We start from the raw sequence: 17873 nt of genomic DNA, 5'->3' as shown, positions 1-17873 counted from the left end.
CTGACCTGTATTATTTCCTTCTTTCTAAAAAACTTCTTTTAACTTTTCTTGCAGGCTGGTCTACTAACAACAACTTATCCCAATATTTGATTTTCAGTGAAAGTCTATTTCTCTTTCACTTTTGAAAGATCATTTTGTGTTTGTGAGGTTTTTTTTTTTTTTTTTTACACTTTAAAGATTTCACTCTACTTTCTTCTTACACATGGTTTCTAAGGAGAAGTTAAATATCATTCTTGTTTTTGTATTTCTATAGGCAAGTGTTTTTTTTTTTCCTCTAGATTCCTTTATGATTTTTTTCTTTATCCTTGATTTTCTGCAGTTTAAAGATGCTATCCTTTTTTGGAATTTTTCTAGTTGGTGTTCTTTGAACTGCCTAGATCTATGATTTGGTATCTGACATTAAAGTGAAGAAATTCTCAGTCGTTATTCTTTGAAATATTTCTTCTGTTCCTTTTTTTCTTCTACTTTTGATATTCCCATTATATGTATGTCACACATTTGTAGTTTCCCACAGTCCTTGGATATTCTATTCTATTTTTTGTTATTGTTTTTGTTTATTTTGTTCCTATTTGCTCTTCAGTTTTCAAGGATTTTATTGATGTATTCTTTAGCTCAGAGATTCTTTCCTTAGTCATGTCCAGTCTACTAATAAACCCATCAAAGGCATTCTTCATTTCTGTAACAGTGTTTTTAATCTGTAGCATTTCTTTTTGGTTCTTTGTAGGTGCTCCATTACTCTGCTTATATTGCCCATCTGTCTTGCATGGTGTCTACTTTATACATTAGAGCCCTTAGCATATTGATCAGGGTTGTTTTAAATTCCCAGTCTGCTGATTCTAACATCCTTGCCATATCTGGTTCTGATGCTTACTCTGTCTTGTCAAATTTTGTGTTTTTGCTTTTTGATATGCCTTCTAATTTTTCTCAATAAAGATGATGTACTTGGTAAAAGGAACTGCTATAAATAAGCTTTTAGTAATATAGTAGTGAGGTATGGGTGTAGGGGAAGCTTTCTAGAGTCTTATGATTAGGTCTCAGTCATTGAGTGAACCGATACCTCTGGACCATGAACTTCACAAGAGTTCCTTAGTTTTTTTTCTCCCCCTTATGTGTGACAAGATGGCTACAGTGGGCTATTGTTGGGTATTTCTCTTCCCCAGGTCACAGACTCTGATAATACCCCAGTAGTTTAGACTGTCAATAACCAGTCTGCCCTGAGGACAAACCTTTCTTAGAAAAACAGAGTGCTCAGAAGTATTTCAAACTGGTTTCTTTCTCCCTCTCTCTGCCAGAAGCAGGAGGGGAATTTTGTCTAGGATTTTCTGTGGGAATCAAGTCAAGCTCCTGGAGATAAATCTCAAAATAATTTGGAGCACCTCCTTTGGTTGGATTTGCCTGCAGTTCTTAACTCTCAGATTTGTCCACACTGAGCATCCAACAATTCATCCATTACAACTGAGGCTTCCCTACCCTGGCACTGGTTCCTGAGGTTGCTTTCACTCCTGACTTTACTCTATAAGTTGAGACTCCTTATATTTGCCTGTCTCTCCAATCTGGGGACAACAGTTTGTGTTATGTACACCCCTTTCTTAAGGATCAAAGAAGAGTTGCTGATTTTTTCACTCTGTTCAGCTTTTCGTTAGGAGTGGTGATTTCCAAAGCTCCTTATATCCAGAACCTGAAAGCAGAAGTCTTGTACTTTTTATTTTATTAAAATGGGAGCCTACTAAATTGATAATTTTGTAACTTGGAATTTTTTTAGTTATATTATAAACTTGTTCCTTATTGGTAAATACTGTTTGATGGAATTTTTATTGGTGATAGTATCTTTTTCATAGTACATATTTTTATATAGTCCCTTATTGCTTAGACTGCTTCCAATTATCTGCATTATAAACAGTACTACTGTGAACGTTCATGGAAATAAATCTTTTTGTACTGTCATGATTATGTCCTCAGGGTAAATAAAATAGCTCTTCTTAACCCTAATGCCACAGAAGAATTAGCACAAAACATCTAGATACTGCCGTGGTAGAATAACTTCCACCTCCTTCTAAGGTGATTAAATAAAATCAGTTTCCTTGTTCTTTCATCAATTCACAAAATGATTGAGCCAATTCTACACAACCTTTTACTGTTTTGGAGTGTGTGTGTGTGTGTGTGTGAGAGAGAGAGAGAGAGAGAGAGAGAGAGAAAGAGGGAAAGAGAGAGAGAGAAAATGAAACTGCTAATGAAAGGATTTTAAATTGTTAGAGAAATAACGGCTATTTTTTTTCTTTTCTTAATTTAAAGTCAATTAGCCAAGATATAGTACATCATTGGTTTCAGATGTAGTGTTCAATAATTTACGCATATTGCATATAACAGCCAGTGCTCATCACATCACGTGCCCTCCTTAATGCCCATCACCCAATTACCCCATCCCCCCACCCTCCTTGCCTCCAGCAACCCTCAGTTTGTTTCCTATAGTTAAGAAGAGTCTCTCATGGTTTCTCAATAAAAGCTATTTTTCATTTCATTTCAAGGAAGACTACTACTTGAAAGAATTTGGAAATCCCAGGTAGTTTTATGCTTTTATTCTGCAACTTTCATAAGACAGAAAAAACAAAGCAAAAAACAACCCACCACTGTCCTTAGATGTGGCATCGGGATAGCTCCTCTCTAGACGGCATCTTTTTTGTTATTCTGCTTTACTGATAGAATTACCTCTATGAAACTGGTGACTTCACTTTTGGGGGGAATAAAATAGACAGCTGCTTCCATCTATATTGCCTTTGACCCTTCTTCCTTTTTATCCTGTCAGTGTCCTTTTGCCACACACCACTAGGAGCACACCTATATTTGAACTATGTGGACTTTTTGCTAGCAGCAATGAACCATGGGCCATCTCAGTAAAAGAGTATTAGAAAAGACCTACTACAGGATTTAGCCTTGTTGTTAAGTGATTTGAGGGAGGTTTCAAGAAAGCAGGGCTTTGCAATAGTTTGCTTGCTGTCAAAAAGCAGTCGTAATTTTATGATTTGATTTATTAATGACTTTTATCCAAAATTAGGGTGACCAACTATCCCGGTATGCCTGAGACTGAGGGCTTCTTGGGACACAACATGTTCAGTGCCCAAACCAGGAAAATCCCAGGCAAACTGGGAGGAGGAGGTTACCCTATCTAGAGGGCAAGTGAAATGAAAAGAGGCAAAGGCTGAAATTGGTAAAGAAGTAATAGGTACTGACAGGAGCCAGGATTTGGGATGTTTGGTCATTTTTGTAATTTTGGCAATGTTCATGTTTTTGCTTGGATTCAGACATGACTACAGAGTGGTCTCATCTCTGACTTGATCCATCATGGTGACAGAGTGACCATGTCTGATGTTACTTTCACCAGGAGAACACCAGGCCAGCTCCCAGCAGCACCAAGGTTTTTACACAGTGTCAGGGCAATTTCTAGCTGTAAGGGGCTGTTTTCCTTTTTTTCAGTTCTCTTCTTTGTGGATTTGAGGGATGCTTTTGGAGTTGACCTAAGAGTTTACACATGTGATCTAGTTGTTAGAGACTTGGTTTCAGCCACATTGGTCTGTACCCTAATGAGATGCTTTAAGCTTTGAAACATTGAGTAATAAAACAATTATCCATCACCCTTAACACAACTTTTTTTCTTCAATAGAGAAAAATGTTTTAACGATTGAGACCAAATGCTAAATTACTAAATGTTAAAACAAGAAGAAATCAAATACTCTTTCCCCTTGAGATTCAAAACTCACATTAGCATATTTCACAGTTCTTAGTAACACTGCTGTAAAGAATCTAGCTTATTTGATATAGAACAAACATACGTTTCACAGAATATATAAACATTTGCATGAACATTAATATTTCACTATTAAACCAGTGTTGTATGGAAATAGTAGTTTATTTAGTGATGTTTCCCAGTTGTGCTTTTTGTTTTTAAAAATTAGAAATATATTTAAAGAGTAAATAATCTGATTTAAAATAAAATAAATTTTCTTAATTACAGTAATTGGAAAAGATAGTTTCATCATTTTCAGGTTTGCTAATTTAATATTAAGAAAAATATTAAATGGTAGTTAGATTTTTTTGGGAGAAAACCTTAAACTAGTAAATGAACATATATAGTTGTTGTAGTTTAGTCACTAAGGTTATGATACTAGTTAAATTGTGAAGCATTATTTTAATTGTTAACATTCAGCTACCTTAAACTATTCTGTTGTCCTTTGTATTAATTAAATTAATTATTTAGCAATTAATCTTTATTACAATGGTGGAAATAATATAATCTTAGCTATGTTATAATCACGATATAGTTCACATTCATGAACTTTTCTCTAGATTCTGAAGACTACCTTGAGGTCAATATTCCAACAGACCTAGGAGTGGAACATTCCACGGAAATAAGTAACAGAAAGGAAATTGAGGAATTATCAAAAGCTTCAAGAGACACCATACCCCTGGCGATGGTGCTTCCTACTGAAATTCCATGTGAGGTGAGTAAGATACCTTGTTATTTAAGTGGCTGTCTCTATTGTTTTCATAAATACTGCGTTTCACTAGAATGTAAGCTCTAACACAGCTGGGCACTCTTGTTTACTTTGTTCATGGCCGTATCCTCAGAATCCAGAACAATAGCTGGCAATTAGTAGGTATTTGATAAATATTTGTTAAATAGTTTAATATTGGAGAATACATGAAAGTTTAATTTTATCAGATATTATTTGACATGTTGCCAAAAGATACATAATTACTATATATATACCACACTACTTAGAAAAAAAAGTTGGATTCATATTAACCAGATCAAGGATTTTATTTTTATAAATGGAAACATATTCTTGAATAGAATTGGAAAATACTTATATTCTAGGATCACCAATTTTTCAATTCTTAAATATGTATTAAAGGCCTACATTATTAAGTGGAAATATAAGAGCTAGAAGTGGTGGTCCTTTCAGGAATAAAAGGGTAATGTAGCAGGGGATGGAGTGTGGATTTCTGAGAAGGTGACTATGTGAATACATGTTTTCCTCCTAAGTCTTCATTGGAATGAACTATTAAAATCAGCATACTGGTAGAGCTTGACCCAAAACTGGGTCTACATAATCCCCAGATGATAGAAAGATTCTGGCTCTCATTGTCTGCGGTGTCCTTCAGTGGACAAGCCAAAGATACAGGAGAGCTTTGGAAGTTGCATGAGAGGGTGCTTCTGTGAGAAGTCAGTGGATTTATGCCACTGGGTGACAGGGGCTGCATTTGTCTGTTTGCTAGGAGGTGTCTTTGGGAAGAGAATCTCCTGATTTTACTGGTACTAGTCCCGTGCAGTTGGGCAAACTTTAATTCCTTCATCTCCAGACCCCATGCCTAAGCAGATGAATCATTGTTTCAAGCCATTATGCTGTCAATTCCAGAGAGACAAGAACTTCTTTGACACTCCCTTAGAGACTCCAAGAAACTAAACTGTTCTGGTTTCAGGCAACCAACACAGGTGACCAGGCAAAGAAAAATTACAACTCACTTAAAGGCCTTGGGAACTTGAGGGAGGGCAGATTAAACAATCAAAATTGATGGCTCCTATTGAGTCAGAAACAGTGGAGAGACAGAAATAAATAGAAAAAACTGTAATAAACAGGAAATGAGAATTATTCTCAAGTAGGTAAAATCAACACAAAAAAGAAAAAAAAACCCTCTGGAACTAAACATTACTCACCAAGAACTTTGCGATGAGTCTAAATAGCTGCTCTGAACAAAACCTACAACAGTAAATTTTGAAGAATATAAGATCTTCCCCCACTATTAAATTTGCAGAGAAATTGAAATGTAAAAATTAAACACCACTACTGTCCAGGCTGAGACACCTCACTCAGATGGTTGGGTAGGATCAGAATTCTTTAAATATCAGAATCATGGGCTGTCTTTATTGATATGGATACAATTCCTTCAGACCCTTGGAAATTAAATTACTTCAATTTCACATCTCTCTTAGGTACATTTATGGCCCTTACAGTAATAAGTTACCTTCAAGTCACCTAACAATGGCGTCAAGAACTCAGCACCCCCCTTTAGAGGCTTCTCTGCAATGCACCTGGTTGTTCTATAATCACTTGTTAGAGCTGCACGATCTATAAGCAGTGAATCTAGTCACTCTTTTTAATGGATTTTACCTGGAGCTCTAAAAGGGACCCTCTAAATGTTTTCCTCAGTGGGCCCTGTTGGAAGTATTGTAGCTTGCTCCCTGATGCCTCCTGCCTCTTATGTTATTTCTGTAAGCCCTAGTCACAGGTGCAGTAATGGCTTCACTATTTCTTCTTCAGGACCACCATCCTAAAAAGCAGTTAGGAATGAGCTTATTTTCTTTATCTTGTTTTATCTGTATAAGCAGGCCTGCAATCTGTCATTTCCCTTTCCTTTTGATAGAAATCTGTCTATTGAAGTCTCCCCCACAAATCACTTACTGATATTTCTGACTAACTGATATTTCTTTATTTGCTAATTAACTGATATTTCTTTATTTTTATGTTATTCTCCCACTGCTTCTTTCCTGATGATAAGACTGAAACAGTTTTAAAACCAGTCCAGTCACTTCTTGACTTCTTGAGCAAATTTAATTCTTAAAGTTATAGTATAAGCTTGAAAGGCCTTTTAAGTGGCTTTATCAACATTTGGATCTATATTAATTTCATTAAATTGTCTTTGTATCTGACTCCTAGAACATGGCATGTTCCCTACAAAAGACTTTCGTTTTATTTGACCTGTTCCTTGACATACCTCTGTAGCTACAACTGTAATGTGAGTCTCCAAACCCATAGTGCAAACCCGATTGTGTAGTCAACAAATCTAGAGAAACCCTTAGACTCTGTGCAGGAGTATGATTCTGCAGGACCCATGGGAAAGCCACAAAAATCTCAGAGATTACCCCTACCCATTCATTCCTTGGCCCCAGATACAGTTTAAAATAATATACAGAAGCTAACAGCACTGCCCACTTATTTCTCATACCAAATCACACACTGGTTCTTGGTAACCACCCTTCACTTAAAGTCTGATCCTGTGACTTCAGTGAAAAATACAGGAAAAGCCACAACAGGTTATTGTGTATATCAGTGCCTAAAATGTCTGTGTTCTGTAGTGTTGCCCTTGGGTGGTAAGGTTTTACAGTGACCGAAAGACATCTTTTCCCTTTAACCAAGTAGCTCTCAAACTAAGCTGCATATAGGGACTATTGGAAGAGGTTTAAGAAAAATAATGCCTGAATCCTATCCCCAAAGATTCAGATATAAATGGTCTGGGTTATAGCCTGGACACTGGCAGTTTTAAAAATTTCCCAGGTGGTCCTGAAGGTGAGAATTAACAGCCAGATTTGGAACTATTGCCATAACCTAATCCTCACTGTGCTGTCATGGTTCAGATAGAGGTCAGCTGTAGGAACCTGTACAGTCTTGGCTTATAAAGCCCATGCAACTATGCTTGTTAACCTAGTGCCTATTAAACTAGTCATGAATGTATGAAAAGAGCCATTGGTCTGTGTACAAAAGTCATGTTGATCCACTGGGATAAAAATCCTTTGTTGCCTGTGCGTAATATATCCTTAAAGCCTGAAGACGACAACACTGGCAGAACCAGAAACTTCACCATCTGTATGTTATATTATGGACCAAGTTCTAGTCCTTTTGTTTAGGTCTCAAGGTTTGTGACCAATGCCACAAAACTTTAAACTTTGGAAGTGATGATTATCAGAATTCTTTCTGTCTCTGAATATTCAGAACCAAATAAGGGATAAACAGATGAGTCAGAAGGATTGAGAGCAAAATAGCAGCTTCATTATTGATAAAACCAAATTTATGATCATTTAAGTGTCATAGCACTTTCTCTATTGAATTAAATGTACCCATATAATTATATTTTTAATTAAGATGTTCATAATAGTTAAGGACAAGCCTGGACAGTGCAGGCTTTCCATCCTAGAGCAGGCCACTTCCTCCGTGGAGATGCGGGAAACAGATGAAGCTGTGAGTCCTGAAGCGTGTAGGAAGTAGAGTTGGGTATGTTCAATTTCAAAATGTCATGGTTTAACAGACTTATTCCATCTTCATTTTAAAAATATGTACAGATTGTCTCCTATGTACATAATTCTTGTAAGATGCCACAATGATATGAAAAAATAAAAAATACTTCAGGATGTTGAATATCTAGCTGGGAAGCCAAGACATAGACATGAAAAACTAATTAAGAGCAGAGGGCATGACTTAGAAAAGGTCAAAGGAGGAGTATGGGTGCTTAGTGCTCCATGATTCCTTTGGAAGTTATTACGGGCTGAAGTTGTAGCGAGGATTTATGGAGCTTGTGAAATCCGACTCGGACCTTGATGGAGAGGATAAGTGTGGGGAGACGGAGGGAGAGTAGGAACTAAATGGCATGCCAACATTATGTACAAACAGGCCTGGTGCAAAATGAAAATGTAGGGGCCCTTGTTCAATTAGTAAGCACTTTAAGGCAGTGACAGCAGAACATTGAACCAAGTGCAGGGCCTTCTAAGTTCAGGGCCTGTGCAACCGCACAGGTCATATACCCATGAAGCTGGCTTTGGGTACAAATGAAGATGTCAGTGCCTCATTTGGGGTGGTCAGTGTGCTTGTCTTTTGTTTAAAACTGTTCTTTGGAAGTGGTTGAAAGGTGGAGTCCTGCCCTCTATTAAGGAGGGAATCTGATGCATAGGAAGCATCCTGTGTGAACACTCATGAATGAGAATGAGTTAGCTGGTGAATAAAACACTGAGAGAGGTTGCTTAAGCTTACTAACTTTGGGAGGGGAGAGGTCAAACTTAAACAAGACATGGTGCACCTATGAAAGAGAGCTCTGAAGAACTTTGACACAGAGGATCTTGGGATTCTGGGCCAAAGTCAATAGGAAGTCATTAAAGATTTGGAGTAAGGTGACAGATGTGGGCAACAAAGGAACTAAAAAGCTGAGCTAGACATGAGGTCCTGCGAAGAGGAGGTGGCAGATGTGAGGAACAGGAGGGGCTCACATTCCTGACCTCAGGGGTGACATGGACCAGTGCCTTGGTGAGGCATAGGGAAGGAAACAGGGAGGCATTCTTAACACGTGGGAATGTGTATTAGCTGGAATACTGGCATCTTTGCTCCATTTGCAATGTAATTGATGAGGAGAAATTTAGTTTAAAATGTCCTGCAGACAAATACTTGGGAGCACCAGACTCTGGTGGAAAAATTCCTGAAGTAAAAGTGTGTCAGCTGAACCAATTCTGTGACATCACCATATTCATAGAAACTCTTTGGTACAGAGCATTAAAGATATGTTTTATCTGTAGGTGATTTATGCTCAGGGAGATAACTTTTAAATAAGAGAACTTTGAAATTAATGACTTTTGGGTAAACACAGTTTTATAAGAATATATAAATGAGGTTTCTATTTATTTTGTGAGGGACTGAAATTTAGTTTGACTTTGAGGAAAGCATTTGGAAGGTGATATCTGAGATAAATATAAAAATGCTATTTCATTTTGGTCATTTTGAAGGGTTAAACAGCACAATGTAGAGTACAGATTTTGATTTAGATAGCTCTGGTTAAACTTCAGAATGTAACTTTCTATATTAGCTACCCTGTTCTTAAAAGAGAAAACTAATAGCCCTCCATTTTGGTTTCAGCCTGTGTATGTTTTGGTTAGGATTAAAAGAAATATCTTTATATTAAAAGTGCTTAATGTTATTCCTAGTATAAAATAGATGCTCAACAAATATTTACTCCTTCTTCTTCTCTGTATTAATGTCAATCTTTTTATCCCTAATTATTTTTTCTGAATTTTTTTTCCAAAAGAGTTTTCAATAACCCTTTTTGCTTTATGTAAATAGATTTCGCTTTTTGACCTCATAATATCTTGGAACTTTTAGATTTATAACCTTTAGTCGACTCAGTAACCTTCATAGATACTCATCACAAATAAAGAGTAACCAGAGGGGGCACCTGGGTGGCACAGCGGTTAAGCATCTGCCTTCGGCTCAGGGCGTGATCCCGGCGTTATGGGATCGAGTCCCACATCAGGCTCCTCTGCTATGAGCCTGCTTCTTCCTCTCCCACTCCCCCTGCTTGTGTTCCCTCTCTCGCTGGCTGTCTCTCTCTCTGTCAAATAAATAAATAAAATCTTTAAAAAAAAAAAGAAAAAAAAAGAGTAACCAGAGAATCTCTATTAGGTAAGATTTAAAACTATTGGGCATTTAAAACACTGGACATTAAAACTCATATTTAAAATACTAAGAGATCTTAAAGCCAAACTTATTCAGTCCTCTCATTTATAGATAAATGTACCAAGTTCTAGAAAGGTGAAGGAAAAGGATTTGGGGAAAAAAAAGGATTTGGTTGCAAATTACAGCTCCCTGGAGGTCTGTGAAACCATGCTCATGACCCTGAGATAGGGAGCCTCACAAACAGGGAAGAGTCAAGAGGAAAAGGGAGCCACTATGTCCTCACTGTTTTTTTCAGTTGCAAAAGATGGGTTTGGAGCAAAAAAAATTAGTATTCAACAGATACCAAGTTGATAAAGTTAAATGTGGTAAGAATCACATTTACATATTTTATTTCTAAATATGGTTGAAAATATGGACATGGTGGAAGATATAATCATCATGTGTAAACTTTGTCATTAATAAATATAATGTGTTTTTAGGTTAATGTAAACTTTTTCAAGGCCCTAATTGGGTAATATATTTTATCTTATAGAATCCTGGTGAAATATTTATTATTTTGAGAGATGAAGTCATTGGTGATACTGTGGAGGTTGAATTTACATCAAATAGTAAATGTGTTAGGACACAGCCAACCCGTTGGAATAAGACAGTCTGGTGTATGAAGGCGTTAGGTAAGAAACTTTTTTATGCATTAATAAATATAAAACATCATCCTGAGTTTCTTTCAATAAATTTATGATCAATGGTTTCACTTCCTTATAGAAACTAATATTGTTCTGCAGGTGCTTCCTGTGTGTAGCTTTCACATACCCAAGGTGGGTATTAGTAATCTGGATTCCCAAAAGTATGAATGTGTAAATTATGAGAAATTAGCCTGTGTACCATGTGGTGAAATGACTGCCCACAATATCATATCGTTTTAAATATGTCTGCAGAGGGCACTTTAATATACATCAGCTATTAAATATACAACTAAAACTATTTGCTTTATTGTAATAGGATTAATGAACATTCGGACTTTTGTTCATGAACTTTTTCTTTCCTTTTTTTTTTTTTTTTTTTGCCATGCCCGTGAATATATTTTTGGATGCTTTTGGAAAGCATAATTCTTTTTCACTATTTATCATCATGGTACCATTTCTATATACCATCTTCCCTCTTTTCCTTATTTAAGTTATGAGGTTAACCATTTTATTATCCATCTTTGCTTACAGCATGAAAAATTTTATCAGATTTAAAATTCCAGATGAAATAACCACACCTGCCACAATAGTTGTAATAAAATTAAAGTCTACTATGTTAAATTCTGAATGTTTTGATATAAATGTAGAACTACTTGGTTTCTGAATGTGTAATATAATTTAACAATCAAAGAATACAATTACCTTATAAAACTTCACAAATGTGAGATTTATAAAATTTTTTACAATAAAAAGTACACAATCTTATCATGAATCTAGAAATGTAATAAAAATGTTTAAAATTAAATATTATGTCAAATTCATCCTGAACTCTTTTTTCTTTTGGAATGTAGCTATTATGAAGCCCATTTATAGAACATTTACAAGCATTTCTATTGTGTTATGAAAAGCATGCATCTCTTCTATGCATTTCCTTGCACAGGTTAGATCAGAGTTGAATTATAGAAAAGGAAGGACTGTACACCAAGCATTTATAAACATTTCAGACACTGGTCTCTGTCATGGACAAAGATATGCAGAAGTGAGATGAGAAAGAACTTTGTCTCTTTTCTTTCTCTTTCAAAGCCCTGTACTTCCTTATGCCACATTTTAAAATGATTTAATGAACATTAATTTCTAACTAATTAGTTTTTGAGTTTAAACTAAATCTAGTTATACTAAAATTGCTACAGAAAAATCAATATTGCAAATTGAGAAGTACTTAGATAATATTTCCCAAATAGCAAATCAAAGTGTCAAATAAAATTATTCACATTAAGATTATATGTGCAGTTCACCTAGTAGCTAAGAGCAATACCAAGAACAAATTATGTCAAACTTCAAATGTTTTTCAGAAAAGCAGAAAACGAAAACTCTATACCTTTCAAGATATGCCAGACCATATACTGTCTATGTGGTTGAACAGCAAATTTGTAGTAAAAAACAAATAAACCACTATTTACCAGTTATACTATTTAACCTCTCCAACTCTTATTTTCAGTTAGTATGTTCTGGAAATTAATGAGAAATTTTCTTACCAAATGTAGCAAAATATAGGGTGGTTCTATGAATGCCTGTGGGAAAATGGATGGGTCGTGTCTCAGCAGAAAAGGCCCCAGAGTCTTATTTTTTCTGCCTCATGCTACTGTTTCTTAACATTTTTTTAACCCTAGCAAGAACTACATTTTACATCATAACTCAGTACATACTCAGAAATATATAATTAAAGCAAAAGGTTAAAAAGTAATCATTGAGGGGCGCCTGGGTGGCACAGCGGCTAAGCGTCTGCCTCAGCTCAGGGCATGATCCTGGCGTTATGGGATCGAGCCCCACATCAGGCTCCTCCGCTATGAGCCTGCTTCTTCCTCTCCCACTCCCCCTGCTTGTGTTCCCTCTCTCGCTGGCTGTCTCTATCTCTGTCGAATAAATAAATAAAATCTTTAAAAAAAAAGTAATCATTGGAGTAATAGTTTTAACCTTGATATGTGAAGAACCTGGAAGTTGTCACTCCCTACAACAAGAAAAAGCTAAACAAACTGAAAATCAATGACTTTTCTTGAACTCCTTAGAGAACTAAGTTTGCAGGGCAAACAATCATCCCAAAATCTTGAGAGGAAAGTAAATCAAGAGAGTGATATCTAAGATCTGCTTGGCTGGACCCAAAGTCACTGGAGCCATACCGTGGTAGGCACACTTAAATGGTAATTTTGATGAATTGCTGGGGGTGGAGCGTGGACTAGCTCAAGAGTAAGAAACTCCTGAAAGCATCCATAATTTTGTGGGATTCACCTCCAGAAGCCCTAGTGAAGATCTGAGGAAGATCTTCTAAAGGCTCTGCCGGCTTAGAGGAAGAATAATCATGGCGAAATACTCCCCACTTATCGGAGCTGGGGAAGGGCATCTATCCCCCCCCCCAGCTTTTCTGTCTCACTTAGGGTGGGGGAAGAAAGCTATGCCACAGAAGAAACACTTATGAAGGTGACAGCCTAGAGACACCAGCCCACTTAAGGATCAAGATTTAATCACAAGATTAGAATACTTCCCCCTGCCCCAACCTGACCACCACCACAAAAGGGTCTCAGTATAATGGCAGAAGGTTACAGCTGAAATATTGCAAGATGCAGACTCTTTCTGAGGAGGAATAGTTAGGGAAGCACAAGGTCAAAGGGGAATTTGAAGCCTCTGGCACCTGCAGCTATCGCAGACATGAAATATGGCCCACCTCTCAGCCAGATTACTATAAATTCTCTCACTACATGCCTGCCTACTTCAGTTCTTATACCTGACCCAACATGTCTGGTTTTCAACAAGAAATTAGAAGACACACCAAAAAGTAAGAAAAATCACAGTCTAAAGAAAAAAAGAAAATATCAGGCCAGACTTAAATGTGACACAGATGTTGGAATTATCATACAAGGAATTCTAAATAACTATGATTAATGTGTTATGGACTGTAATGGAAAAGTGAACATGCAAGAACATATGGGTAATATAAATAGAGAGATAAAGATTCTATTTCTTTTCGGTGCTAGTCAAAACCAACTAAACTGTGATCATGATGTGTTAGTGAGTCACAAACCATAGGTGGAGAACTATGCTTTGTAGCTACACTGACCAATATGGTGGCCACGAGCTACCCCTAGTTATTTAAACTTTATTATAATTAAATGAAATTTAAAATTAATTCCCTCAGTTGTACTAACCATTGCAAGTGCTTCATTAGAACATATCCATCTTCTTGGAAAGTTCCATTGAACGGCACTGAACAGCACAGTACAACAGAGTTCCTTTTTCCTACACCAATTATGGAATAAGAGAGTGTCCAGCATGCTCTTTAAATGCTAGTGATTTGTCCAGAATCTTTAGTGTAGCCAAGGAAACAATTAACTAGTGGCCAAAAGAGCTGTTTTTATTCTGTTTTGAGCCACTTACTGGGTAACTTTAGACAAGTCCCAATCGTGCCACAACTTCCTTGTTGATAAAACAGCTTCTCTAATTACATTTCAAATACTTACAGACATTTGGAGATATGGGAGATAAGATACAAGACAACACTTAAACCAACATCCCGCTGAGGAATAAAGTGTTCATCTCTCACTCTAGCAACTCCTTTTAAACGTAAGGAGTGGCTTTTCTGGAATACCTCACCCTCAGCTTCTGGATAGGGTACAATAAACCAATTAAAAATTCAGGGGAATCATCTTTCTCTCTAAGTACTGTACTCCTTGTATTGCACCCTCTCTTTTCCCAGTCTCTGTTTATATCTCTTGATATGAAAGTCACCAAATTTGTTCATCCCCCTTCATCCTTGACTAATCACGTTCCAGAGAGCTCCTAATTCTATGTTATCTCACATATAATCCCTGAACTCATTGGTGATTTCCAGGGGCAGGAAAGATCTCAATTAGTATTCCATAACTATCTGGTAAGAGTCTATACAGGGGCACCTGGATGGCTCAGTCAGTTAGGTGTCTACCTTCAGCTCAGGTCAAGATCACAGGGTCCTGGGATCGAGCCCCACATCGGGCTCCCTACTCCCTGCTCAGTGGAGAGCCTGCGTCTCCCTCTTCCTCTGCTGCTCCCCCTGCTTGTGTGCTCTCTCTTTCTCTGTGCCAAATAGATAAATAAAATCTTTAAATTAAAAAAAAGAATCTATAGAGATTTAAGTCTCTAAAAATTTTTTTTCTGTACTTCTATGAATACCAAGTTAAGATGAAGGGGTATAAAACTAAAGTGGAAACATACCAGGGATACTTCCCCATTGTGGATGCATCAAGTTTTAAAGATGGCTTCCATCTTTCCAGTCTCTTTCTGGTGTAGAAAAATTGCTCATATGATATGATTTCTGATCATCTGGCTCATGATTTAATCAACCGTGTTACTCAAAATGTGGTTTTCTCTCTGTAAATATTCTCTTGTGTGATACTCAGAGCTTCACGTACTAAATCTGGCTGGTATTGAGGGCTGGTATGGCAGCTTCGCACTATTGTCCCAGAGCAGACTTATTTCTAGTCACCATTCCATAGTCCCTAGGGTGTAGCCATAATCATCATGGAGCAGGATGGCTTCTAAGACCCTTACTATTACTCCCAAATTTTGAGCAACCTGATAAATCAGTGGTGTTCTAGCACCATCTCATATTGGATTGCAAAAGTCAATTCTATGCATCTCCTCTCTACTTCATATTCAGTGATATTACCTTGTCTATTAGTCTTTTGGGCTGCCATAACAAAATTCCACAGAAGGGGTGGCTTAAACGACAGAAATTTATTTTCCTCACATTTCTGGAGGCTGGAAACCTAAAATCAAGGGGCAAAAAGTTGGTTTCTGGCAAGATCTCTTTCCTTGGCTTATAGATGTTCATATGGCCTTTTCTCAGTGCATGGCACTTCTGGTGTCTCTTTGTCTTCTTATAAGGATAAGTGTATAATGTGCCCAGCAAAAAAAAAAAAAATTAATTTAAAATTCAGGCTTCTGTTTCTAAAAGGAAGAGAATAAACTTTGGGATAGGCAACTAGCATTCTCTTTTAGAAAATGGTACCTCTTAAAACCAACTAATAAAATCAATCAATCAATCAAAAATAAAACCAACTATTATATCCTTATTCCTTCTTTTCTTTGGATAGCTTCTCTTAGTCATTTTAAGTTTGCAATCGTGTGTGTGTGTGTGTGTGTGTGTGTGTGATAATACTCTCAACATTGAGGCATGTCACATACTCTGAGATTACTTACAGTGTTCAGAGCTCTGATTTTTCACCACCCAACCCAACTTTTTGCCATATTAATGTACTTTTAAATGTATGTTTTTTTCTAATTTGGTAACAAGTCAGAAAAAAACAAAATTATGTTCAAGTACAATTATGCCAACCAGTGAAGAAATATTAAGATGCTCTTTTTCTAAATGGTATCTTTCCCTTCTCACACACTTCCATAGCTTAACCTGATCTTTTTTATTTAAGAATATATCCTCTAATTCTGTCTTCTTTTTCCTCTCAGCTTAATAAATTCATACACTTATAATTACTTCATTTTCTAAAAACACACCTTTCTAATGGTATCCACAGGTTTGTCACCGATAGGAACTGTTTTATGCTAAAGGAATTTGAAGTTACTCAGAAACTTGCAGTAGTCTCAGCTTATGCCAAAAGTTATAAAAATATATGTGAAGACTTTAAACTAGAAATATCAACTAATGTTTACTCAGAAGGAAAAGGGTATTCCTCTGGTATGTGTAGCTCAGCCAGAAAAATACACAGCAGGGGGACAACCAATTAAAAGTTGAAAGGAATATAAAAATATCCACAAAGATATAGAATCTCTTTGTTAATTAAGAAACTGTTCTGGATAATGTAAATTATAATTTCGTATTTCATTAAAAGAGCATGAAAAAATACTTTAGTATGTAGCAAATATTATGCTTAACCTGCATAGAAAAATAACAACAATTGGTAAGAAATTTTTCTAAATATCATAATTGAAGAGGGCAGTTTTAATATGTATTAAACTGATAACAATTTTTAGGCATGACCAAGGTTTTGAAGCCACCAGTATTTATTTAATAATAATGTTCTAATCAAAGGAAAACCATATTGACTTCAGTTCCCGTGGAAACATTAGGTGGGTTCATGTACGGTTTACCATGTGATAAAGGGCTAAAATTGGTTCATAAAGGAACACAGCTTCGCAGACAATGAAATACAGAAAGCAAACAACTCTAAAGTTGCTGAATTTGTGAAATATGTATTTTTAAGGAATTAGTGAAGATGGTTCTGACTATTCAAAAACACTTGAGATTATGTTTTCTGTAAACTGTTTCAGTTTGTCCCTCGTATGGAAGGACAGACCACTTAAATCCCAGAGACAATGTAGGTTGACAAAGACTCTTGAATAGCCTGGACTTGAGATGTGAAATTTGAGTAGAATTCTTTTTTTACTGTTGCTTCTCTATAAGTTTGCTCTCTGGTGTATCTGTGTTTGATGGTGGCAAGAAGTTCCATCTTCTTCCACTGTAAGCCTTTCTTCCTCTCCATAGCTGAATCCAATACCCTTGCTTGGTTTGGTGATCTTGATTTATATTTGTGTGTACTTCCAGTGTTAAATGTTACTTCCCGACTTCAGATAGTAAATAGCAGAATTCACTTTCCCTCTCTTCTGAGTCCTTAAATTAATTGGCTTTTATTTTTATTAAAGAGCTATAAAATGTGGATATCATAATGACCACACTCAAAATAAAATAATGCTCAGGTGGAACAAGGTGCTGTTTATAAAAAGTCCAATGCAATAACACATATTTAAGGAGGGCCTCCCAGCCAGATGAATCCATAAGGAATCCTCCAAGGTCTTGATTTAATAGCTGACATTCAATAGATAAGAAAATGTATACAGCAAAGACAGTACTTCAAAGGACATCTCTTGGGAAGATTATTCTGAAATCAACATCATTACCAATAGATCTAATGGTACAAGTTATCAAGAATAAATCAGT

General features: G+C 36.4%; 1 protein-coding gene across 1 annotated transcript in view; it reads left to right on the top strand.

Annotated features, from left to right (window-relative positions):
• Positions 1–17873, top strand: part of BANK1 (B cell scaffold protein with ankyrin repeats 1) — a 283522-nt gene that overhangs the window by 69377 nt on the left and 196272 nt on the right. The window contains exons 4-5 of the mRNA XM_040625306.1: positions 4342–4496; positions 10741–10879. Coding sequence (XP_040481240.1) covers positions 4342–4496; positions 10741–10879 — 294 coding nt within the window. The remainder of the gene's footprint in view (positions 1–4341; positions 4497–10740; positions 10880–17873) is intronic.

Source organism: Ursus maritimus, unplaced genomic scaffold (genome assembly GCF_017311325.1).
Source record: "Ursus maritimus isolate PB19 unplaced genomic scaffold, ASM1731132v1 scaffold_8, whole genome shotgun sequence".
Taxonomy (NCBI): Eukaryota; Metazoa; Chordata; class Mammalia; order Carnivora; family Ursidae; genus Ursus; species Ursus maritimus.
This window is presented reverse-complemented; position numbering and strand designations above follow the sequence as displayed.